Genomic DNA, 24,085 nt, shown 5'->3' on the forward strand with positions numbered 1-24,085 from the left:
GGGAGGTGGCTGGAGCTCCTCCGGACCCGCCGCTTTCTGATGCCTTCCCGGGGCGGCGGGGAGCACGGCCGGGGCCCGGCAGCTCCCCGGGACCTCCTGCCCTGGGATCTCCCGTCCAGGGACCCTCCGCACCGGCATCCCCCGCACCGGGACGTGCGGGATCCTGGGATGTCCCGTCTCGTCCCGTCCCGTCCCGCCCCGTCCCGCTCCGCTCCGCCCCGTCCGGCGGGCGCAGGACCGAGCTGCAGCGCGTCCCGCCCCGCCCCGCTGCGCCCATCGCCCGTGGCCTCGGAGCTCCGGGCCGGTCTGGGCTGATCCCAGGAACCGAGCCGTGCCGAGCCGTGCCATGCCGCGCCGAGCCGCCCTCCCGCCCGCCCGGCGGAGCTCGGCGGCCCCGGGAGCGGCCGTGGCGGGGCTGGCGGGGCTCCGGGCCGCCGCCGTGCTGCTGTGCGCGGCGCTGGGCGCCGGGACGGGGCGGGCGCAGCCCTTCTCCTTCTCCTTCCCCTTCCAGGACCCGGCGCTGCCCTGGCACCGCCGCCTCGACGACCTGCTGGGCCGGCTGAGCCCCGCCGAGCTGGTGCTGCAGGTGAGGGGGCGGCGGGGCGGCCCCGGGATCCCCCCGGGACCCCTCGGGGATCCCCCCCGCCCCGCTCAGCACCCCTGGCCCGCAGGTGGCGAGGGGGGGCGCGATGGGGAACGGCCCCGCGCCCCCGGTCCCGCGGCTGGGCATCGCGCCCTACAACTGGAACACCGAGTGCTTGCGGGGTGACGCGGAGGCGCCCGGCTGGGCCACAGCTTTTCCCCAGGCGCTGGGGCTCGCCGCCGCCTTCAGGTACGGGCACCGGGCACGGGGCTCCCCTGGAGATGGGCCCCCACGGGATGGGGCATCTGTGAATGCGGTACTTGGCCCTGCGGGACGGACCCCTCCTCGTCCCCCGACACCCCCGTGCTCCCTCCGCAGCCCCGAGCTCATCTACCGGGTGGCCAACGCCACCGCCACCGAGGTGAGAGCCAAGCACAATGACTTCGCCGCCACTGGCCGCTATGGTGACCACACTGGGCTCAGCTGCTTCAGCCCCGTCCTGAACATCATGAGGCACCCGCTGTGGGGCAGGAACCAGGTGTCAGCACGGGGGGGGCCCACACAGGACCATGGGTGGCCGGAGGGAGGGTGGCAGCAGCTCCCTGGGACGCTGGCTGTGGGAGTGCAGGGCTGGGGGTCTTGGTGGTGACCTGCCTGCGCCTCGTCCAGGAGACCTATGGGGAGGATCCGTTCCTGACCGGGGAGCTGGCCCGCAGCTTTGTGCAGGGGCTGCAGGGCCAGCACCCCCGCTACATCAAGGCCAGCGCTGGCTGCAAGCACTTCAGCGTGCATGGGGGCCCCGAGAACATCCCCGTCTCCCGGCTCAGCTTCGACGCCAAGGTGAGCACGGCAGGGCCGTGGGATGGCTGGCGGCCCCCCCAGGCACTGACCTCTCTCTGCGGCCCCGATTGCAGGTGATGGAGCGGGACTTGCGCACCACCTTCCTGCCCCAGTTCCAGGCGTGTGTGCGCGCCGGCTCCTACAGCTTCATGTGCAGCTACAACAGGTACCGAGCACGGCAGGGGCTGCGCAGGCTGGGCTGCCTGCAGGGTGGCCAGTGGCCAGCCGGGCGGGCTGCCCTATCCCCTCTCCCACAGGATCAATGGCGTTCCTGCCTGCGCCAACAAGAAGCTGCTGACGGACATCCTGCGCAATGAGTGGGGGTTTGAGGGCTACGTGGTGAGCGACGAGGGGGCCCTGGAGCTCATCATGCTGGGGCACCACTACACGCGCACCTTTCTGGAGACAGCAGTCGGTGAGCTGGTGGGATGGGTGCGGGGTCCCCGGGCACCACGCAGCTGTGACAGGGGGTTTCCCTTCTCTCCGGCACGGCAGCCTCGATGAATGCCGGCTGCAACCTGGAGCTCTCCTACGGCATGAGGAACAACGTCTTCATGCACATCCCCAAGGCTCTGGCCATGGGCAACATCACACTGCAGGTGAGTTGGGGGGAGCGGGGCTGGGGGCACGGACAGGGAGCCGGGGCTGCCCCCACCAAGCACCCCTGAGGTTTGGGTGCTGGTCGGGGTCTTTGCAGATGCTGCGCGATCGGGTCCGGCCTCTCTTCTACACACGGATGCGGCTGGGGGAGTTCGACCCCCCGGCCATGAACCCCTACAGTGCCCTGGACCTGAGCGTGGTGCAGAGCCCTGAGCACCGCAACCTCTCCCTGGAAGCTGCTGTCAAGAGCTTCGTGCTGCTGAAGAACGTGCGGGGGACCCTGCCCCTCCGGGCCCGGGACCTGCCTGGCAAACGCCTTGCGGTGAGCACCGCAAACGGAGGCGGCAGGGGGACACGGTGACCCAGGGGCTGCTGGCTCCGTGCCCCATGCACACAGGTGTCCCCTCCTTTGGAGAGCCGCAGGCTGTGTGGCACAGGGCTGCCGGTGCCCACTGTTGCCCCTCTGCCCTCCCAGGTGGTGGGTCCCTTCGCCGACAACCCCCGAGTGCTGTTTGGGGACTACGCCCCGGTGCCGGAGCCACGGTACATCTACACTCCCCGGTGAGACAGCGCGATGCTGCCGTCCCTCCCCAGCCGTGGGCACTGCCCGGGGCTGCCGCTGCAGCCGTTTGACCCTTCGCTGGGGGCCAGGGCAAGGGGGGGACGTCCCCAAGGCGCCCCGACCCTGGGGCACAGCAGCTCCTGTGCCCTTTGCTCTCCCCTGGCACAGGAGAGGGCTGGAGACGCTGCCGGCCAACATCAGCTTCGCGGCGGGCTGCCAGGAGCCGCGGTGCCAGCAGTACTCGCAGGCGGAGGTGGTGGGTGCAGCGGGGGCAGCCGACGTGGTGGTGGTCTGCCTGGGGACAGGTAGGTGGGAGCGGGGAGGGCGCTGGGTGGGCACAGCCGAGGGAGGGGGAGCCCCCCAGAGCCTGGGCAGCTGCGGGGGGGGAATGGGTCCCCATCGGCCCCCCGAGGTGGTCAGTGCCTCTACTGCATCCGTCTGCGGTGGCCAGGTGGGGTGTAAGGGGCTGTCCCTTGGCTGTCCCCATGCAGGGACAGATCTGGAGACAGAGGCGAAGGACCGGAGGGACCTGTCCCTGCCAGGCCACCAGCTGGAGCTGCTGCAGGACGCCGTTCAGGCGGGTAGGGGCTCTGGGGGGCTGGCTGTGGGGTCCTGTGGGGCGGGGGCAGCCCGGGGAGGGTGGTGATGGGCTGCAGTGCAGGGAGGGGAACCACAACCCCCCGAGGTGTTCCCCATCCATGGGGCACCCCAGAGCCGTCCGAGCAGCACTGTTGCGGGGCTCTTGGTGACAGCCATCTCCCTGCAGCCGCTGGGCGCCCTGTCATCCTGCTGCTGTTCAACGCGGGGCCCCTGGACGTGAGCTGGGCGCAGGCGCATGAGGGCGTGGGGGCCATCCTGGCATGCTTCTTCCCTGCCCAGGCCACTGGCCTCGCCATCGCCAAGGTCCTGCTGGGTGAGGTGGGGGCCAATCCGGCCGGCAGGCTACCAGCCACATGGCCCGCAGGCATGCACCAGGTAAGGCTGGGGCAGCTAGCAGCACCTGTAGCCCTCAGTGGCCAGGGGAGCCATGGGATGCAGGGCTGATGCTTTACTGTGCCCACCCAGCCTTGCCCCGCATCCCACAGGTGCCACCGATGGAGAACTACACCATGGAGGGGCGCACGTACCGGTACTATGGGCAGGAGGCCCCACTCTACCCCTTCGGCTACGGGCTGTCCTACACCACCTTCCAGTACCGGGACCTGGTGCTGAGCCCCCCAGTGCTGCCCATCTGTGCCAACCTCTCCGTGTCTGTGGTGCTGGAGAACACGGGGCAGCGGGATGGCGAGGAGGTGAGCGCAGCCGCTCCGCACTGATGTGGCTGTACTGGGTACAGATACAGCCGGGGGGGTCAGCTGGGGGGTCCCATTGGCACTGACTCCCATCCCTTCGGGCAGGTGGTGCAGCTGTACCTGCGGTGGGAGCAGTCGTCTGTGCCGGTGCCCCGCTGGCAGCTGGTGGCTTTCCGACGTGTGGCCGTGCCAGCCGGCCGGGAGACCAAGCTGTCCTTCCAGGTGGCGGCCGAGCAGCGTGCCGTCTGGGCACAGGACTGGCGCCTCGAGCCCGGCACCTTCACCCTCTTCGCTGGTGGGCAGCAGCCGGGCCAGCGGACGCGGGCATCCTCGGAGGTGCTGAGTGCGCAGTTCACTGTCACTGGCGCAGCCCGGCCCCTGCGCGGGTGCTAGAGGTGGGGGTGACCGTGTGCCGCGGGGAGCGCGGTTGTCACACTTGCAATAAAGGGCCGGGTGCTGCTCCACGGCGGCTGCGTGGAGCCTCCCCTTGTGACCCCCCGGCACAGGGCTGGGAGCATCCCCGAAGCAGGATGGCAGTGTCCTTGCCCTGCCCAGGGCTTTCACCCTCCTCCCTGTACCCGTTCCCCCCCAGGGTGCCGCTGTAGCCCCACACCCTGCCCGAGCCCCACACCAGCCGAGGGGCAGCGGCTGCCTGGACCCACATGTGCCCTGGCTGATGCACGCCTGTGCCTCCCGCTCTATTTATAGCTGCCGGGGCCGATCCAACAAGTTCCCATGCCGAGGGGTGGGGGTCCGGCAGCGCCGCCTTTGTTCCCAGCCTGGGGGGCTCCAGAGGGCAGGGGCTGGTCCCTCTCCTGCCCAGGCAGGATCCATCCCCAGGAGAGTGGCAGCCGTGCAGCCAGTGGCAGGGCCAGCACGGCGAGGAGGGGGCAGGATGCCAGCAGCGTGGTGGGGGCAGAGATGCAGCAGTGTGAGCAGCCAAGCCCTGCACCAGCCAGAGGGACCGATCCAGCCCTGCAGCAGCTCGGGTGCTGCGGGGCAGGGATGGGACAGGGTCCAGCAGCGACGCTGGCAGGGGGTGCGGGGAGCCGGAGACAGGCAGGAGCTCCTTGGGACGGCATTGGAGGACCAGGACCTCCTTCAGCCCCAGGGCCAGAGGCCAAGGTGGGGCTGGCAGGGAGCGCGTGGTGCTGCCCAGGCCTGACACCGTGACATCAGGGCCCTAATTACAGATGTGGCCTGGGATAATTACAGAGCAAGTGAGGGCTGCGGCAGGGCAGGGCAGGGCTCAACCCATCGCTGTCCCATTTGTCACCTGCACCCACAGGGGCTTGTCCTACAGCAGTGGGGCTTTGCGGCCAGCCACGATGCCAGCCCCATGGCAAGATGCTCGGGGGCTGGTGGCTGCCTCAGCACACTGCTGGGGACGGGCTGGTCCTGCACCCGTCTGCTCCAGGACAGGCTCCCTGCAGGCAGTGTCAGGGCGAGGTGCCGGGCCCACGGTGCTGTGGCTAGACCCCAGCCCCCTCCCCAGGCCAGCCCGAGGGAGCCATGGCAGTGTGGCACCCTGCACCATAGGGCTGAGGAGCACGGGGAGCTCGGGCATGCAGCTGCTGGCACCAGGCGGCATGCTCGTCATGAGCTCATCGGATTTTCCATCAGCGCGGGGAGGGCGGCTGTTCCCAGCACCATGGGAACGAGAGGGCTGGACCCAGGAACCCCGACGCAGCGGGGCTCTGCCTGCAGCGGAGTGATCGATCCATGCTCTGCTTGTTGTATAAGCCCATCGACTCAGGCTGGCACGGCAGCCAGGAGCCCTCTGCATCGCTGGCCATGCTGGGATTGCTGCCGGAGCACAGCCCCAGGCCCTGTACACCCGCCATTGCCCCTTCCATACCATGCCCCCTGCTCCAGGCTGGTCCCATGCTGGGGTGAGCGACCCCGGGTACAGCTGGACCCGCAGCCCTGGGATGCTCGTCCGCTCTGGGTGATGCAGTGCCCACTGGGCACACCTCGCTCACCCCACCAGGACCCCCGGGGCTGTGGCCCTGCCAGGCAAAGGGGCTTTGGAAGCCACTCGCCAGCACCCTTGGAGCAGGTCATGGGGTGGCCCCAGCCCTGCTCTGCCAGGTCCCTTGTGTGCCATGGAAATGAGGGGCCGTTGGGCTGCCGCAGCCCCCTTGGAGTCTGGGCCATGCAGGCGTGTGAGCAGGGCTGTTCCCCCTCCCTGTCCCGGGGCGTCCCCTGTGTTTGTGGGTTCACTGGGACATGCACCTGTGCCACTCGCACTCCTGTCCCCCGCCATGCCCCCGGGACTGCGCAGCTCCTGGAGCCGCGGCTCGGCCACGCAGCATTCCCCGTCAGGGAGTCAGCCGGCAGGTGAGGCTGCCAGGAGTTTCGGGGAAGCCTCTGCTCTGGCTGAGCCGGGCGAGCCGCCGGCAGGCGGTGGGGCCGGGGGCCAGGGGCCGCGGGAAGGCGATGGCTCAGCCGCAGCGTGGGGCTCTGGGGCATTTGGGGCGGTTTGGGGCGTACAGCCACCCCTGCAGCGGCACAGAGAGGGGCCGCCCCGTCTGCTGGGGAGCTCTCCTGCCCGCTCCCTGTCCCCTGAGTCAGAGGAACACGCTTCCGGAGGACAGGGCTGGGATTTCAGGAAACCTGTTTGCCTGGTAGGCGAGGGAGGATGGGTGGCAGGGGATCTCCTGGCCCCGTGGTGATGTCATCCCCAAAACAGGCATCACTGATGGGCGCTGCCCACAGAAAACTGTATCTGTTCATCAGCACGTCCCCATGAACCCAGAGATAGGCACTTTGTGATGTCCTTGGGCCAGGCTGGTTGCGCAGTGGAGGGGGATGTGTCCCTGGCTCCTGCTGGCCCTGCAAAGCCCAAAGCCGTGCTTCTCCCCCTGCTGCTGCTGCTGCCCGCACGTCCCCTGCCCTTGGATGTGCTGCCACAGTGGGCAGGCGCCCGTGCTGCTGCGTGGGGCAGGGACCGGGGCCGCTCTCCTGGCCCACCCCTGCTTCTTGCAAGGCCAAGAGGAGTTTCACCCCTGAGCAGAGCTGAGCCAAGGCCTCTGCTCCTGTCCGGGGAGTGGGGGAGGCCTCTTCTTATCTGCCTGTTATCGAGGCAGGGTGGGATGTGTGATGGCGAAGCCCTCACCCCTGGGAGCAGGGGGTGGCTGCTGGCGGTGACTAAGGCTCACATGTGACGGTGGCGGGGGGGGGGGGAGAAGCAGCTTCAAGGTCTCACGAGCAGCCAAGGTGGGGGTCCAGGACGGGAAATTGACATCTCTTTGGGGTGCTGATCTGAGTGGTGCTGGCTGTGGCTCTTTCCACGGGGGAGTCAGGGGGTGTCTGCTGCAAGGGCAGCACTTTGCAGGTGACCATCATAAAACGTGGGGAGTAGGAAGGATGGGTGCAAGCCCCAAAATGTGGGAGAAGAAGGGCTGGAGATGGGCGAGTGCCCGAGCAAGGCTGGGGGATGCTGGGCAGTGCAGGGGAAGCAGCAGGGCAGGCCTGAGGCCGGAGTGATGGCCGTGGGATCCCAGCCCTGGCTGCGGGAGGGCAGCCACGACCCCGGGGGTGGGAGACTTGCGGAGGGGCGCAGGGCCGGGCCGGGGGAGAGGCGACCCCGGGCAGAACATCCCCGGCCTGCCCGCTCCCCCCCCAGCCCGGGGCCGCGGGGCCGGGCGGGATGCGCGGCCGGGGCCGGGGCGGGGAGCGCCGTGCGTCCTCCCCCGCCGGGCCGGGGGGAGCGGGGCGGCGCGGCTCGGCGCGGCTCGGCACGGCACGGCTCGGCCAGCCCTCTGCGCCTCCCCGACACGCCATGGAGAGGAGCCGCGCCGGGCGGGAGCCGCAGCCCCAGCCCCAGCCCCAGCCGGCCCAGGGTAAGGCTCCGCGGCGGGGACCGGCCCCGCTCCCGGCTCCGGCCCCGGCGGGCGCCCAGGGCCTTTCCCGCACGGCGGGGCCGCGCCGGAGCCGAGGTGCAGAATGCGGCCATGGGGGAAGCGGGAGCGGGGCCGCGGCGGGGAGCGGGGTCCGGGCGTGGGGGAGAGGGGTTCAGCCGTGGGGGGAACGGGACCCCGCCGTGGGGATGCGGGACCCGGCCGTGGGCGATGCCGGCGGGGATGCCGCGGCGGCCGGGCCCGGGGGATGCGGCGGGGCCGCCCGCGGAGCCGCTGGGGTGGCAGAGCTGGGGCGGGGGCCCAGGAAGGCGGTGGAGGAGCCCGGGGGGACGCGCTGCCGGGGCCGGGGGGGGGGTCTTCCCGGGAGGGACAAAGCCCCGGCACGGCCCCTCCATCTTGGGGTGGGACGGAGCCGCGCAGCCCCCGGCTCCGCCGCCGCCGGGGGGGTGCGGGGGAGCTGCCCTTGGGGAGCCCTCCCGGGGGCGGCCCCGCCATGGCGGGGGGGTCCGGGGCGGCGGCGCCTGCCCCTGCCCTGCCTCTTCCTCCCCGGCCGCTGGGCGATGCCGGCCGGGCCCCGAGCCCCCCCCCACCCCCCCAGGTGCCGCTGCCGGGGGTCCCGGCGGGCAGGGCCCCGCTGCCGCGTGCGGTGCCGGGTCCCGGCGCGGCAGGCGGGGGGGGCTGCCTGCCAGGGATGGCGTGGGTGGCCCTGGGGTCCGCGCCCCGGTTGTGCGGAGGTCACGGCCCGTCCCGCTGCCTGCCGCCTCGGCCGGGGGCGAGCAGAGGCGGGGGCCGGCGGGTCGAGGGGTGCCGGCGTTGCCCCCTCGCCGCGGGGACGGGGGGGGGATCCCAGCCCGGCCGGTCCCGGCGCTGCCCCGGGATGAACTCTGCCGCCGGCTCTCGGCTCGGCAAACCGGGGCGGGCGGCGGCCGGCGGGGCCGAGCCGCGGGTTTGTTTTGGCTCTTCCCCGCAGGGCTCCAGCCAAGGGCTCCGTGGCCCCGCCGGGCCGCGCTCGGCGCGGGGCTGTGACTAAGCAGCGCCCGGCGGCGGGGCCGCTTCCCACCGATGGAGGAAGAGGAGAGGCGGCTCCCCTCCCCCCCGGCCCCGCTGCCCGCCGTGATTCACCGCCCGGGCCCGGGCAGGCGGCGAGGGATGGCCGTCCGCTCCCGGCAACGCCGCGGTGCCGCTCGCCCTTTACCGGCGGCTCTCGAACACACCGGCCGCGCTGCCCGAACGGCGCGTCCTGCGCTGCGGACATATTGTCTGTGTCCCGCTCGCCGCCTCCGCAGCCATCCCTGCTGGGCCTGGCCTTCCCCCCCCCGATGCCCGAGGAGGGAGGCTGCCTGCTCCCAGCCACGCTAGCCACGCTGGCCACTTCCGCGGCCGGCCGGGCCCCCCACACTCCCCCCGGACCGTTCGGTTCCCCGGTGCGGGGAGGCATTTGCTGCTTTACGGCGAGCGGAGGATGGCGGTGGGGGAGTGCGTGTGGCTCTGCAGCATGTCCCACTCTGGGGAGCGTCCCCAGTCCTTCTCAGTTGGGAGACCCACATGGCCAGGTAGCCCAGGCTGCTCTCTGTCTCGCTGCCCAGCGTGGGTCAGAGCGCCCAGCCCCCCCCCATATACCGTGTCCCGTCTGCCAGCGGGGCTGGGGTTGTACTCCAGGGACCAGGACCCACCATGGGGTGGGGGAGCCACTGGTGCTTGGGGGGACAGGAGCCCGTGGAGGGCAGACAGGGCAGAACTCGGGCCAGCAGAGCCACATGGGTGGGATGCTGCCCCGCAGGCGGGCAGAGGGGCAAGGACCAAGGTGGGGAGCAGGCAGGGGTTCGTTCTTATCTGGATTTCCCCCGGCTTCTCGAGCCCTTCTCCCTCCTGCACGCGGAGAGGGAGGGTGCAGGGCGAGCTGGTTGCCAGCCAGCGCCTGTGTTTGGGAGCAGGCAGCTCGGGAGCTCTCCCAGCGCGGGGATGCCAGCAGAGCCGCTGCTGCGAAACCGTCAGAGCAACGTGACGCGACGTGCGGAGTGGTGATGTGACAGTCCCGTGGTGCCATGTCCAAAATAGTTAGCGCAGCTCTTGCTGGTCGAAGGGCTCTGAGCAGGGACAGCACAGGCAGCCTGCTGGGAGCGGAGCCGGATCCTGCACGGCCCCAGCCCTGGTAGGTGCCCGCATCCGCGTTGCAAGGCTCAGGACCCGTTTTTTGGAGGTGCTGAGCACCAGCTCCCCAAGAGGCCGGATCCCGGCAGGTGCGGAGCCCCCTGCCCTGCCTTTGAGCCAGGTTTCTGTTTTCCCAGCATGATGCCAGCAGACAGGTTTTCGGGAGCGTGGCTGGGGCGGCAGCCCTCGGCACTGGTAGCTCCGCACGGGTCACCCCAAGGACGAGGGCACCTCCTGTCGCCGCTGCTGGCGCTGCCCAGATGGATGGCAGGCAGGTGCTGCCGGCCCCTGCCCTCGGTCTGTTTGGGGCTGTGCCGTGACCGCAGCCAAACGGAAAGTTTGCTGTGGGGGTGCTGGGGCGGTGCAGCAGCTCAGGCTCTTTCCTTCGCATGTATTTTAAATGCTGGAAACCCCCCCGGCTCTGGCCCCACTCTGTCCACGAGATCCCATCTCCCAAGTTCCTCTTGTTGCTCTCCAGCTTGGCACGTCACTGCCGGCTGGGTGCTGAGCCTCAGGAGCTCAGTGGCTTCTGCCGGGGGTCAGTGTGGTTCCCCCATGGCTGCCCCCTTCCCCTCCCCCTCCCCCGTCCCAGTGTCTTGGGAGAATATGGACCCCGGGAAGGGGGGCTGGTCCTCTGTGCTGGGGGGTGCTGGAGAGTGGGTGCAGCCCCCACTAAAGCAGCCCTGCCAGGAGCAGGTGAAAAGGCAGCATGACCCCAGCCGGGTGGGCAATGCCTTGCCATTCCCTTTCCTCCTGCCTGGCACCCACCAGGGGCATCCAGCTGTGCCCTCCCGGCTGCGCTCCTGCCTGTGCCCCTCCTGCCCTGCTGCGGCCTGGCCCTGGAGGCTGTCCCCAAAGCGGGGCTGTGGGCAGCGCGTGGGGCACCTTGGGAAGATGCCTGACCTACCGTGACGCTGCCGGCTGTATTTCGCTGGCTCTGAGCCATCAGGGAGAGGAACCAGCCTCGGGCTACAGCACCTGTGCTGCCCGCGGCCAGGGTGCAGGTGGCTGTGGGCAGCAGCTCCATGGGACCCCCCCCAGAGGGGACAGGAGTGTCATTGCCATCAGTGGCAGTGACAGAGTGGCACTGGCCACCCCTGTGGTATGGGGCTGTTGGTGCTTGCTTTGTGCATCGCCTGCATCTCCCTGCCCATGCGTGTGAGCCGGGGTGAGGGTGTGCGTCAGCGCTGCACCCACGGCCAGGACGTGCCGGGGCTGTGCCGGGGATGCTTGCTCACTGTCCCTGTCATCCAGGTGTCAGGGGTGCTGCAGTACGGGGGAATCCCAGGAGCTGGGTGGGACCGGGCAGGGCTCGGCTCCAAAGCACATCTGCGACGTGGCGAGGTGGGGTGGGATTGGGGGCAGAGCTGGGGCTTCGAGCATCCTCAGGGCTTTGAGCACTCCACGGCACTCCAGTGGCCTCGGGCAGCTGCTCTCCCTGCCGGACACCGGCACCCGCAGAGCAATCCCAGCCTGGGGGCTGCAGCTGCTTCCCTGCTCAGTACTGGGTCCTGTTGGAGATGAGGAGAGGCCCCAGGGACCCATCCTTTCCGCTCTGGCACTGCCATCGAGGTGGGGGGAGGCAGCCGCAGCGGGAAGGGCACGAAGACACATTGGGTGCGTGAGTGTCCCCATGGGCTGCGGGGAGCAGCCCTGCAGAGCCAGCGGTGGCTCTCGGGGCTGAGATTCCCCTCGGGACCTTGTCCCTGGGCATCACAGGGACTTGTGCAATGGCCAGAGTGGCCGGGGTCCACCGGCCGGGTGCTATGACACCAGCCCCTTCAGGTGGCTTTGCAGCGGCCATCAACGGGCCCCCGCTGCACCCGCCAGCCCTGCTCTCCTCTCCTCCCCGGGTGGGGGTGAGCCCTGTGCGACGCCCCTGTCCCCAAGTGGGGACCGCACGTGGAGCAGCCCATGGTGGGCCCTGGCCGTGCCGCAGAGCGGGAATGTGAGGATGCAGCAGACGGGGGGAGCTGAGGTTAAAGCGCAGTGGGTGCCCCCCCCCGCCCTCGTGGGAAGTGCCCCGTGGGGATGTGCGGCGGACGGTTAACGAGGGCTGCTCGCCTTCCGACCGGAGCACCCCGCGGGGCCGCAATGTGCTCTCGCTTCACGGCACAGGGGAATTTGCCTCTGCCTGGCTGAGCATCCCCAGCCATGTGCTGGCCACGGAGCAGCGCTGCACCGGGCAGGGCTGGGCTGGAGGTGCTGGTGGGGCTCGGTGGCGCGGGCGCTGGTGCCACATGGATGCACGGGAGGAGCTGGGTGACACGGCATTGAGGGGCAGCACCTTGCCCCGTGGCCATGGCCCATGGCTGGGCACAGCACCATCCCAGTGCCAACAGTGGGGCCAGAACGATGCAGGCTCGCCTGGGCTGGGGGCTGCAGGGGAGCCGTGCCTACATGTCTGGGGGGCCAGGGAGCTAATCCCCTGCGGAATGCCCCAGCCGGGGGAGAGGGGACGCCCGTGCCGCCTGGGAGCAGGCAGCATTGGGTTTCAGGGCAGCTGCTGTGCTGGAGCAGCGACAGGGACAGATGGCGGCAGGGCTGGCCCCAGCCATGCGCGGGGGTTTTGGCCATGCCTGGCAGCCCTGCCCTGGCCCAGGGTGCTGCCGTCCCTCCGTCTGGCGGCGCGGGATGGATCCTGCCCAGGGCTGTGCCCGGGGCTCCGTGCCTAGCAGCACAGGGTGGGCAAGGAGGCACCTGCCATCCCCAGCACAGCTCCTCGCGTGTCCGGGGCTGCGGGAGGTATTCCCATCTGCCTGGGGCTTTCAGCCTGGCCTTCAAGCTTTGACTCTGCTGGTGGCCCTGCGAGCAGTGCCTGGCTGTGCCACCACAGCCCTCCTGGGGGGTCACCCCTCCCAGATGGGACATGCACAGTGCCACCACGGGTATTGTCCTCAGAGCCGGCTCCTGTGGAGCCGCCGAGCCTTTCTGCCTGTGGGTCCTGATCTGGGGCAGCCTTGGGGGGACGGGGTGGGGGATGCCCCCGGCTGCGGCCCTGGCACCTTCCCGGCCGCACATTAGACTGATGGCTGCCTTGCAGGGTGCAGCGATGGGGATGTGGGATGTGCAGGATCGGGGCCAGGGGATGGGCTGGCTTCCTGCGGCAGAAAATACCCGGAAGGCTGCACGGGTTGGCGGGGGGGCCATGGCTGGCTGTGTCCCCCGTGGAGTCCAGGAGGGGTGGACCCTGCTGACACCAGCCCTGGCCTGCAGGGGGGCTGCAGCAGGACCCCCAGCTCCTCCCTGGGCAGGCGGGTGCTGCTGTGGGTGCTGTGCCCCAGTGAGGGTGCTGGGGAGCCATGGGACCTGGGGTGTACCCATGCCTGCGGCACAGGGGGGGCTTGCGGTGCCTTCCCTGGCAGACTGGGGCTGCCCCTGGGCTCGGACGGCTCCGGCGTTGGGTGGAGGAGCGGCGCCGGCTGTGTTTACAGAGCCCACACTTTGCCCCTCGCCGAAGATTGTGGAGAGCTCTGCAAACACGGCCCTGCCCGGTGCATGACATCACCCGCGGCGAGAGCCGCTCGCTGGGGCCGGTGGGTGCCGGTCACTGGTGTCCCTGCCATGCCACGCTGCCGGAACTGGGGCCACACGCTGCAGCGGTGCCAGCGGTGCTGGAGCTGGGTGCCCATGGCTCCCAGGGCAGGTCGGGCATCATTCCCGGGCACCTGCCCACTGCCTGGGGTCAGGGCTGTGATCCCGGCACGCGCCCAAAAGTGCATTGGCAAAGGGCTGGTTATCGGGGGACGGGGAGGGATCACCATGGGCGGTCCTGGCACATCCGCTTTTGCCAAGGGGACACGCTGTGGCTTTGCAGGGCGGCTGGCATCACCTCTCCATCCCCAGCACCGGGGCGTGCAGCGGGTGCCCCTGGGGTCCCTGTCTCCCCTGGGGCTGGCCGGGACAGGGGCGCAATTCTCCGGGCTGCTCTGCTCAGGGTGCACAGAGCAGGCAGCGTGCCCCCCGCCTGCCCCACGGCGGGGCAGCAAGTGGCTGGGCTCTATGCGGGGAGGGGGCTGTTTGCTGGCGGCAGCGGCCTCGTGTGCATTCCTGGGCCATGAGTTCATGGCTGCGCGCGGGCCCGGCCGTGGCATGGTGCAGCGCTGGGGGACATGGGCCGGAGCAGTGACGTCAGGCCGCGGGGCCCGCGCCCATCCTGCCTCCAGCCCTGCCACCAGCGCCGGCGGAAGCGGCTCTGCATCCTCCGGGGAGAGCGGCGGGGAAGCGCGTGGGTCCCCGTGCCGGTGTGGGGTCTCTGTCCCCGCGGCCCCCCGCAGCGGGACTGGGGCGGCAACTGTCGGAGGAAGAAGGGCGGCTTTGTGGCGGCGGTGCCTGGCAGAGCCCCGGCTGGTCCCTCTGTGCATTGTGCGCCCGGCGCCTGGCACCCGGCGTGGGGCAGCGTGGGGCAGCGTGGGGCAGCATGGGCGCCCCCCGAGACAAGGGCAGCAGCAGGGCTTGAGTGGGGATCCCACTGCCTTCCCTGGGAGGACCTGGGGACTGTCCCCAGCCCCTGCGGCCAGGGACAGCCTTGCTCCCGAGGGCTGTGTTTGGGGGGACGGGGCTGCCCCGGGCTCCCCTGCTGAGTGACCGTTTGCTCTGCTCTGCCTGTGTTGCAGGGAAGCCACCATCCCCGATGGGAGACAGCATTGTCCCCCCCACCTCGCCGCTCCCCTCGCCTGGGGATGCCCTGCAGGGAGAGCACGCCCCCCTGCAGCGGGACCGACCTGTCCCTCCAGCCGGCATCCCCTCCGGACAGCCCATCTCACCTGTCCCTCCAGCTGGCACCCCCTCCGAAAAGACCGTCTCGCCCGTCCCTGCAGCCGTGACCCCCCCCAGGCAGCCCGTCTGCCCCCCAGCCGTGACGGCCACCCCTGAGAGCAGCACCCCGCAGCGTGACCGACCCGTCCCTGCAGCCACAATGCCGTCAGGACAGCCTGTCTCCCCCGTCCCTGCAACTGTGGCCCCCTCAGCAGAGAGTGTCCCCCCTTGGTGTGACCGGTCCCCCCCTGGGCCCCCCCGGCCCCCTGCGACGGAGCACTCCAAAGAAGAGGCATCGCCCCACGCCGCTGGCCAGCCCGTCCCCACTGCTGCTGCCCCTTGCCCAGCAGAGACGCTGCCCCGCGGGAGTGAGCCCCCGACTCTGGCTGCCGGCGAAGGGCCCCCCCGCTCCAGTGCCAAAAGTCCCCCAGGGGGCACAGCTGGGCCCCCCTCGAAGGACGTGCTGCCCCGGAGTGACCGCCCAGCCCCAGCTGCAGCCTCGCCGGCTCCTACCGCCAGCCCCAGGCCCAAGCAAGGTGGGTGCCAGGGGGGTCGGGGGTGCTCTGGGGCGCTGGCACCCTGCAGGCGCTGCTCGATGCCTCCATGCCCGACTGGTGCCAGCACAGCACCGGGGCTGGGGGGGGGTCGGGTGCTGATCTGACGGTGTCTCCCCGCTGCAGATGCCCAGAAAGCCCAGGCAAGGCACAAGCAGGCGAAGGAGCGGCGCGAGGAGCGGGCCAAGTACCTGGGTACGGGGCAGGGGCAGCAGGGTGGGACGCGGGGCTGGCAAACCCCCGGGAGCCCCCGGGCACGCGCCGGGAGGGAAAGTGGATGAAGCAGGGGAGGCAGGAGCTAAGGAGCTTTGCCGGGTCAGGGGCAATCCCATTAGCTGCAATGAGCTGAGCCTGGGCAGGAGCTGCTGTGCCAGCGGCTCTGTCCCGCCCAGCATGCTGCTGCCCCCCCCGGCACACCGCTGCCCCCTTTGCCACGCTTCCCCGGCTGCCTCATGTGGTGCAGGTGCCCCCCGGGTGCACTGATGCCCCCTGGTCTGTATGGCTACCACCAGCCCCGTGCCCAGCTCTCTCCCGTGTGCAGGCAGCAGCAGGCAGCTGCAGGCAGCCCCGCAGTGGCTCGGGGCGGAGGGCGAGCGGGGCCCCTGTGCCGCGCATGGGGCCTCCTCGTCCCCGCGCTCTTTCCACCCTCATTCCCCCATTGTTCACCGGCGCGGCGCGGCTCGGCGGGCTCCCGGCCTCCCTTTTGTCCTCGCCCAAACCCCTCCCTTGCCGGCCGGCCGCGATGCCGCCTGCCCCGCGCACTCGGGGAGCCCAGCCGCGTGCCCTGGCCGGAGCCAGCCCTCGGCCCCGCACTGCCACCACGGGCACGCATCCCGACCGCGGGGTTCGCCAACACCGGGGCTGTGCCTCGGGTGCGACCCCGCTGCCCCGGCTCCCCCCTGCAGCCGCCAAGCGGGTGCTGTGGCTGGAGAAGGAGGAGAAGGCCAGGCTGCTGCGGGAGAAGCAGCTGGAGGAGCGCCGCAAGCGCCTGGAGGAGCAGCGGCTGAAGGCGGAGAAACGCCGTGCTGTCCTGGAGGAGCGGCAGAGGCAGAAGCTGGAGAAGAACAAGGTGGGGATGGGGGATCATAGGCTCAGTGGGTGGGGGGCTGGGGTGGCACCATTGGGGATGTGCTCCCTGGGGAGATCCTGTGGCTCTTTGGGAGCTGCCCGCCGTGCCCGTCCTCTGTGGCGCACATCCTTCACGGTGCCCAGCTCCTTGGGCACTTGTGTCCTGGCGCAGGCATCACTGCCCCGTCCCCCTCTAAGCATCCCCATTGCTGCGGTACCCTGATGCCAGGCAGCTCCAGCCAGTCCCAGCCCTGTTCATTTCATCCCTCTCCCTGGGGCAGGAGCGCTACGAGGCGGCGATCCAGCGGTCGGCCAAGAAGACGTGGGCAGAGATCCGGCAGCAAAGGTGGTCCTGGGCTGGGGCCCTGCACCACGGCTCCCCCGCACACAAGGACGGTGAGTGCCAGGCTGGGCGAGGGCAGCCGGAGCCCCGTGGCTCTGCCGGCGGTGGGGGCGGCTGGGCACGGCTCTGCGGTGCTCTGTGCAGGGAGGGCGAGACTCCCCAAACCCAGCTCAGCCCTGCTCTGCTGGGGAGCCATGCTGCCATCACCCCGGGCTGTGCCGCAGCCTGACGGGGTCCCTTGGTTTTTCCCCGCTCTCGTGGCACCGTGTCCCTCAGGCTGGGCGTAAGGTGGAGGCTGTGCGTCACGGTCACTGCTCTGTGCAGGGACATGTGTGGGGACGGCCCTGGCTGCCCGTGGGGACGCCACGGCTGTGGTGCCCGTGTCTCTGTCAGCTGGGCAGGGGTTGTGGAGCCGTGCAAGGCTGTTGCTGTCTCTCATTGGAGTCTCTGCTGCCGCTTGTCCCCTTGTCCCCCGGCTGGGTGGGGGCAGCGCTTGGCCCCTCCAGCCCCAACACGGGGGTGGTGACCGTGGCTGTGTGTGCTCCTGGGTGTGTATGGCCATGCCGTGCCGTGCCCCTGCAGCGGCTGCCGGAGGCTCAGCCGTGCCCACTTTCCCGCAGCAGGAGCACTGAGCCCAGCGGGCCACTCTCCTCGGGGGCTCCTTGGGGACACCCCGCGGGGTTTGACAGCGGGGCTGGGCATGTGGGGTCTGTCCTGACCCCTGACTGCTGAGGGGACAGGGCTGCACCAGCAGGCACTGGCATTCCCTGGCATATCCGATGGCAGGCTGATGGCATAGAGGGGAGAGCGGTGCCCGCAGGGCTTGTGTTGTGGGCTGGCTCTGCCTGACAGGGCCGTGTGTACAGGTGTGTGCCGGGCTGTGCGTACAGCACTGTGTACCTGTTGGGGCCGCGTGTATCAGTAGTGTGCGCCCGGCTGTGCCTGGCACCACGTGTGTACAGGCACCGTGTGCCCGGCTGTGCCTGGCTGGGCTGTGCGTACCGGCGTTGTGTGGCCAGCTCTGCCCGGACAGGCTGTGCGTACGGGCACCGTGTGCCCGCTTGTGGCTTGTGGCACATTCAGGGACAGACCCGCGTGCCTGCGGTGCAGCACCCAGCAGGGTCCGTCAAGGGGACACCTTCCCCTGCACCTTCCCACGTGGGGCACGCTGCCAGAGCTGCCACTGGCAGTCTCGCTCGCCGATCTCCTGGCTGCCGCCTCTGCCGGCAGCAATCTCCCCATGCCGGTCTCTTCGGAGGAGCCTGGCCAGGCAGAGGGGTCCTGGCACCCTGTGGAGGTGCTGCCAGGCACCAGGACCCTCCTGGCGCTGCTGTAGGGACCCGATACTGGCGTGAGCATTGTCTTTTGTCTGTATTTTCTGCCTCTGACCTGCTCCCCTGGCTGGCTGCTCACCCAGGCCTGCCGAGGACCCTGGCCACCCAGTTCCCGGTTCCCAGGACTGCTCTTGGGGGGAACCAGCATGGGAGGGCCCAGGAGCCACCTTGGCTCCCAAAGGATGAGATCCCTGCATGATCCCAGCATGACCCCCTGGGGCTTGGGCACCATGCTGCGCCGGATGCCAGCGCCATGTGTTGTGTGCCTGGACACCAGCATCTCCTGGCCCCACTCTCTGTGTCGCATCCTCCCGTTCCTGCCCCAGTGCCCCGGCGCGGCCGTGCATGCTGCATGTGGGGGGCCCGGCCCCAGCCCCGGGACCTTAATGTCCTTGTGTCTTTTCCCTCCTCCAGGTGCGAGCCGGTGCTCGGTGTCCGCTGTAAACCTCCCCAAACACGTCGACTCTATAATCAACAAGCGGCTCTCCAAATCCTCTGCCACCCTCTGGAACTCTCCCAGTAGAAGTAAGAGCCCTTTGCATTCGCCCCAGCGCAGGGGGCACAGCCCAGCCCCCGCCCAGCGCTGGGGACCCCCGAGGCCAGGGTCCCCCGTCCCCAGGCCCTGCCTTGCAGCATGGTGCCCGCGGAGAGAGGAGAAGCCGTTTGCTGTTTGCAGGAGGATGCTGGAGCCGGCCAGCGGCTCCTTGAGGCTGCGTGCAGGCTGGGAGGAGGAGCAGGAGGAGTGGCTGGGTGGTGGCAGCCCCGTGGGATGCCACAACTGGGACTGGGAACTCTGGTTCCCTGCCCCAGGGCAGCTTCAGCGGGTGCAGATGCAGCCGCAGAGCGGGACTGCCTGTCACCGGACCCTCCTCGGGTCTGGGCACGGTGCCGGTGCCCACCGCCGTGACGCCTGGCCCCACAGGCACCCAGGGCTGGGTGCTACAGAGCTGTGGGTGCGGTGCTGTGTCGGGTGCTGCGAGGTCGTCCTGGCCCTGGGCGAGCTGCCCGAGGCTGCTGGCCGCGCCGGAGGGATGCGTCCAGCGCCGGGGCTGCTGTTGTGTTTCGGGGTTGCCTGGCGATGGGTGTGCGCCTTCCCGGCCGGGTATAAATAGCCGGAGCAGCTGACACGGGCGGCTGCAGGCGATGGTGACGCAGGCAGCTCCCACCAGCGCTGGGGGCTCAGCCTGGGGAGAGGCACCCAGGGGCTCTCAGCACTGCCCGGGTGGGAGCAGCATCTCCCTGGGGTGATGCCGGACCCGGCGCTTTGTCCCCCCTGCTGCTCCCATGGCTCTGTTTTATCCCCTTTTGGCAGCGTGTGCTGCTCCTGGCCTGACCGGGTGCCCTGGTGGAGGGGGACTGAGGGGCTCTGTCTCTGCGGGTGCTTCCCGTGCGTTCATGGGGTGTTCGGTGCCAGCGATGTGCGCTGGAGGGCAGCCAGTGGCATCCCCATGCCCAGCTGAGCCGGCAGCGTGGCTGGCAACTGACATTCTTGGGTACCATGAGCCGAGCCTGGCCTGGCTCCTATGGCATGCTTGGTGACTTTGGCACAGCTCCCTCGGGGTGAGGGCACACTGCGGTGTGCACGCCAGGACAGGGGCACGGGGAGGGTGCACGCCGGCGCTGGACAGGAGGAGGGGGCCAGGATGGAAGGGGCTACTGTTGGCAGGACTACACCCTGGTGCTGTGGATGCTGCTCACTGTGGGTGCACCGCAGCTGAGGTGTCTGTAGGGCATGGGGACAGTGTTGTCATCATGCTGCAGTGCTGTCCCGTGGGTGCCCGGCTGCCCGCCCATGCCTGCACCCACACAACCCTTTGTCCTGCCTCAGCTGGCCATGCAGGGCAGCAGGGAGCCTTCCACATGGCGGCCGAGCTTTGGGCACTCCCGGGGCCACACACATGCCCCGGCCTTGGCACAACCGCCTGGCTGCTCCCTCCCAGCACAGGACTGGGGGCCAGGGCTGGTGCCCGGGGGCTTGGGGGTGTGCTAAGTGCCCCTCTCCTTCCCCAGACCGGAGCTTGCAGCTGAGCCCCTGGGAGAGCAGCATCGTGGACCGGCTGATGACGCCCACCCTGTCCTTCCTCGCACGCAGCCGGAGCGCCGTGACGCTGGCTGGGAATGGCAAGGAGCAGGGTGAGCACCCGGGGGGAGCACGGGGCCACACGGGTCCTGGCACAGACAGGGGACTGGGACGAGGGAGCCTGAAGCCATCGGAGAGCTGGTGCCAGTGTTGTGCCGGCTCTGTCCTGAGGTGTGGTCCCTTCTACCCCCAGTGCCCGTGTGCCCCCGCTCGGCCTCCGCCAGCCCCCTCAGCCCCTGCCACAACCACCGCCTGCAGCACCGCTGCTGGGACAGGCGGAAGGGGACCACCAGCAGCCCCGATGTGACACCACGCCGCAGGACCGAGTCCTCGCCTGTGAGTGCCACCTCCCATGGGGACCCCTTGGTGCCAGCATGGCTGTGGGACACGGCATGGCTCCCGGCCCAGCCGAGCACCCGGTGTTGACACTGACGCTGTCTCTGTCTCTCCCTGGATGGAGCAGAAGAAGAAGGAGAAGAAGGAGAAGGAGCGGGAGAATGCCAAGGAGCGCAGCGCCCTGTCCCGCGAGCGCAGCCTCAAGAAGCGGCAGTCACTGCCGGCAGCACAGCCCCGGTTCCTGCCCGCAGCAGACAGCAGGTAGGGACCCGCCGCCAGGGAGGGTTGCCAGCCCCCTGCCCCACCGCCACAGGGGCTGCCTCAGCACCGCTAATGCCATCTCTCGCTCCATTTGCAGCCCCGGCCCCAAGAACCGTCCCTCATCCCCCGCCACCCCCAAAGCCCGTCCGGCATCCCCCAGCCCGGCCCTCGGCTCCCCCCACAAGCCGCCCCTGCCCCGCAGCGCCCACTCCTCTCCCAAGGTGCGGGCCAGGGCCCGGGAGGAGCGGGGGGAGCAGGAGGGCCAGGCAAAGGTGCGTGAGAGAAAGGAGGAGGAGCGGGGACCGGCCCCCCCATCCCTCCCCGAGCCCCCCAAGGTGCCCACAGAGCCAACGGCAGGTGCGTATGGGGTGGCTGGGGGGTTGGCGGGGCTGGGGGTAGCGGGAACAGCACTGACACTGTGTGCACCCCACAGCCCCCCCAGCTCCTGTGGCCCCTGCGGCCCCTGGCCCTGTGCCAGCCACCCCCCCAGGCAGACCCCCAGCTGGCACCACGGACCGGGAGGAGGCTGCCCGGCTGCTGGCGGAGAAGCGACGTCAGGCCCGCGAGCAGCGGGAGCGTGAGGAGCGGGAGCGCCGGGAGCAGGAGGAGCGGGAGAGGTGGGTGCTGCCCCCCCCCCCGGCCCCCGGCCCCAGCCCCCCACCTTGCTGAGGGCCCCCTCCCCACAGGCGTCTGCAGGAGGAGCGGGCGCAGCAGGCGGCGGAGGAGCAGAGCCGCAGGGAGGCCATGGCGCGTCGGCAGGAGGAGGAACGGCGGCTGCAGGAGGAACGGGAGGCCCAGGAGAAGGCACGGGCCGAGCGAGAGGAGACAGAGCGGCTGCAGAGACAGGTCTGGGGTGGTGGGGTGTGGGGGCAGGGGGCTGCAGGGGAGGCGGAATGGAGGAAGAGGTGGGATGGGGGATGAAGGCAGGGATGGAGGGGAAAGGCAGGGATGGAGGGGAAAGGCAGGGATGCTCTCCTGTGGTCCCCACCTCAGCGGGATGCAGGGACGAGGACCAGTCCAGCCCCTCAATGCCCAGGGTGGCTGGAGGGGATGTGGGGCAGGGCTGTGCTGAGCCACCCGGGCAGCCTGTCCCTGCTGTCCTTCATCCGTCCCTGCTGTCCCGCTGTGCCGCAGAGGGAAGAGGCCGAGGCCAGGGCGCGTGAAGAGGCTGAGAGGCAGCGCCTGGAGCGGGAAAAGCATTTCCAGCGTGAGGAGCAGGAGCGGCTGGAGAGGAAGAAGGTGAGGGCTGGGGGCACCCCTGGGTGCATGGCACGGTGCGAGGGGTCCCTGCAAGGGATTCTGCCCAGGAGCCAGGGCAGGTCCCCCTGGCGAGGGCTGTGCACGAGCCCCTCTCTGCCCCACAGCGCCTGGAGGAGATCATGAAGAGGACGCGCAAGTCGGACACGGCAGATGCCAAGGTGGGTGTCTGTCCCCTGTGCCCCCTGCCTGGGGACACGGGGGACTCTGCAGAGCCCTCCCACCCCTGGCCAGAGCCACCGCTGCCCCTCACAGCTCTCCTCTCCCTGCAGAAGAAGGAGGACAAGAAGGTGGTGAATGGGAAAGCGGCCGAGCAGGAGGATGCCCCAGGTACACCGCTCCTTCCACCAGCCTATCACACATCTGCGGTGCCCGGGGTCTGCAGAGCTGCCACCCCATCCTGCTCCCCCCCCCAGCAATGCTCCTGCCCAGGGCCATGGCTGAGCGGGGGCTCTGCTGATGTCCCCAGGCCGCGAGAAGCGTGTGGGGCCGATGCCGAAGGAGGAGGAACTCCCTGAGACGGAGACGCCGAGCACGGGGACTCTGGGGGGGCCGAAGGGCCTGGCAGGCGAGGGGATGCAGCCAAGGTGAGCGCGGGAGCGGCCGGGGGGGCCAGGGGGCAGTGGGGCCCTGGCTGACCCCAGCCCTCCTGCCCCACAGCTCCCCCGCCAAGGAGGTGGCGTCCCCAGCGTCCCTGGTGAATGGCGTGCAGCCCAGCAAGCATGAGAACGGCTTCTCAGGCACGGAGGGGTCGCAGGAGCTGCTGGAGCTCTCCCACCACGGCACCAGCCCCGGCAGCATCATCCCCTTCGGCGACAAGGAGCCCTTCCTCAAGCAGGCTGTGGTCAAGCCCCCCCAGGTGACAGGTGAGAGATGGGGGGGGTGCACGGGGGGCCAGGGTGATGCCATGTCTGCCCCAGTCTCACCGCCGCACCCTCCCTCTGCCTGCAGAGGTGCTGTGAGGGCCAGGCCCCGGAAGATGTCCCCGCAGGGCCACCGCACACGTCCCGACTCCGGACGCCGCGCAGAACTGTAGCTGTTGTCAGAAGAAAAACCTCGCTGCTCCCCCCTGCCCGCCGCGCACGCCCGGCCCTGCCGCGGAGGGCCCGGGCGCTGTGGGACCCTGGCGAGGCAGCTGCCAACCTCCTGCCCACTGCGGGGACACCTGGTTTCTCTCTTTGTTCTTGTTTTTATTTCGTTTTGTTTTTTGTTTTTTTTAAATATGCACCTTATCAGACTGACACCCCCACCCTAGCAGCCTGCCAGAGCCGCCCCAGACGTGTGGTGTAATAATGTAGTTATTTAACTTGCTGGGTACAATGTATGTGAATACTGTAAATAGAGCCTGGCCAGACATCGGGGACGCTCGCCTGGCCGTGCCCTGCGTGGGGCAGGAGGATTCGGGGCTGCCCGGGGCTCGCAGCCCAGCCAGGGGGAGGCCGCTCCCTGTCCCCATGTCCCCACGCGTGTCTGCGTGTGCGCTGGGTGCCCCCGGAGCGCGCACCCGGGGCCCAGCCGGCGCCATGCTGCTCTCCGTGCCGTTGTGACAGTGTTATGCATCCGGACAACCTTTGCGAACAATAAAAGTGGACAACTGCCCTCGCCTCGCCTCGCTCTGTCCCCGGGGGATGGGAACTGCGCTGCTGGCAGGCAGGCGGCTGTGCCTCCGTGCTTGGCGGGGCTGGCAGCTCTCCTGCCCCTCCGGCAGCAGCGGGGCAGATTTACCCCCACGTCGGGGCTCACCCCTAGAGCCCCCCCAGCACCGTTTGCTCTGTCTGCTCCCTCCCGCGGCCTCAGCAGACTCGCGCCGGCTGCCCTCACATGTCGATGGGCCCCCGCACGAGAGCTGCATCCTCCCCCGCCCGGCCTCCCAGCCGGGGGCAGGCAGCCGGGCCCTCGGGAGGTGGGAAAAACCGCCACCAGGCGCGGGGAGCCCGGGACCGCCGGCTCCTGAGGGCCGCGGCCTAGCGCCGCCTGGGCCTGGGCGGGAAGGGGCGGCTGCCGACACACGGCCCCAGGCTGCCAGTGGGCGACGGACTGGCTGCTCTACGCCCTCGCTCCGGCGGCACCGGGGAGCCGGGAGGAGACTCGGCCCGGCCCGCACTGGAGAGAACATCTTGCACCGCCCCCGCCGCCATTTCCCGGCCGGGCCCTGCCGTAGCCCCGCCCCTCCCCGCCGGAAGCCGCGCCCTCTCCGTGGCGC

General features: G+C 70.2%; 2 protein-coding genes across 4 annotated transcripts; both read left to right on the plus strand.

The window, feature by feature from the left end:
- The first annotated feature begins 254 nt into the window (after positions 1-254).
- On the plus strand, positions 255-4,382 carry LOC128918892 (uncharacterized). The gene is made up of 14 exons (XM_054223697.1): positions 255-586; positions 672-832; positions 962-1,121; positions 1,253-1,423; positions 1,498-1,589; positions 1,681-1,838; positions 1,919-2,022; positions 2,121-2,345; positions 2,499-2,584; positions 2,754-2,890; positions 3,077-3,166; positions 3,352-3,560; positions 3,671-3,877; positions 3,983-4,382. Exons 1-14 carry the CDS (start codon positions 347-349, stop codon positions 4,268-4,270), a joined length of 2,328 nt encoding a protein of 775 aa, XP_054079672.1. The 5' UTR covers positions 255-346; the 3' UTR covers positions 4,271-4,382.
- A 3,198-nt stretch (positions 4,383-7,580) lies between these two features.
- Positions 7,581-23,479, plus strand: MAP7D1 (MAP7 domain containing 1). Of its 3 annotated transcripts, none has more exons than XM_054223947.1 (18): positions 7,581-7,722; positions 14,508-15,185; positions 15,330-15,398; positions 16,109-16,272; positions 16,553-16,667; positions 18,363-18,473; positions 19,959-20,081; positions 20,222-20,364; positions 20,492-20,625; positions 20,723-20,982; positions 21,059-21,242; positions 21,312-21,471; positions 21,760-21,864; positions 21,990-22,043; positions 22,155-22,212; positions 22,352-22,469; positions 22,543-22,748; positions 22,834-23,479. In XM_054223947.1, the coding sequence occupies exons 1-18, from the start codon at positions 7,662-7,664 to the stop codon at positions 22,842-22,844; spliced, it is 2,754 nt and encodes a 917-aa protein (XP_054079922.1). In that variant the 5' UTR covers positions 7,581-7,661; the 3' UTR covers positions 22,845-23,479. The 3 variants fall into 3 exon arrangements, with proteins under 3 accessions (XP_054079922.1, XP_054079924.1, XP_054079923.1); XM_054223948.1 differs by lacking the exon at positions 7,581-7,722 and adding an exon at positions 9,674-9,892; XM_054223949.1 differs by lacking the exon at positions 18,363-18,473.
- Positions 23,480-24,085: the final 606 nt, after the last annotated feature.

This window comes from Rissa tridactyla, chromosome 18, assembly GCF_028500815.1.
Source record: "Rissa tridactyla isolate bRisTri1 chromosome 18, bRisTri1.patW.cur.20221130, whole genome shotgun sequence".
Taxonomy (NCBI): Eukaryota; Metazoa; Chordata; class Aves; order Charadriiformes; family Laridae; genus Rissa; species Rissa tridactyla.

Coding starts and splice junctions, on each gene's coding strand:
- LOC128918892 (XM_054223697.1), top strand. CDS start 347: ATGCCGCGCCGAGCCGCCCTCCCGCCCGCCCGGCGGAGCTCGGCGGCC. Junction 2,023..2,120: donor TGGGCAACATCACACTGCAG/GTGAGTTGGGGG, acceptor GGGTCTTTGCAG/ATGCTGCGCGATCGGGTCCG. Junction 2,891..3,076: donor GGTGGTCTGCCTGGGGACAG/GTAGGTGGGAGC, acceptor GTCCCCATGCAG/GGACAGATCTGGAGACAGAG.
- MAP7D1 (XM_054223947.1), top strand. CDS start 7,662: ATGGAGAGGAGCCGCGCCGGGCGGGAGCCGCAGCCCCAGCCCCAGCCC. Junction 21,472..21,759: donor CAGAGCGGCTGCAGAGACAG/GTCTGGGGTGGT, acceptor GCTGTGCCGCAG/AGGGAAGAGGCCGAGGCCAG. Junction 22,213..22,351: donor CGAGCAGGAGGATGCCCCAG/GTACACCGCTCC, acceptor TGATGTCCCCAG/GCCGCGAGAAGCGTGTGGGG.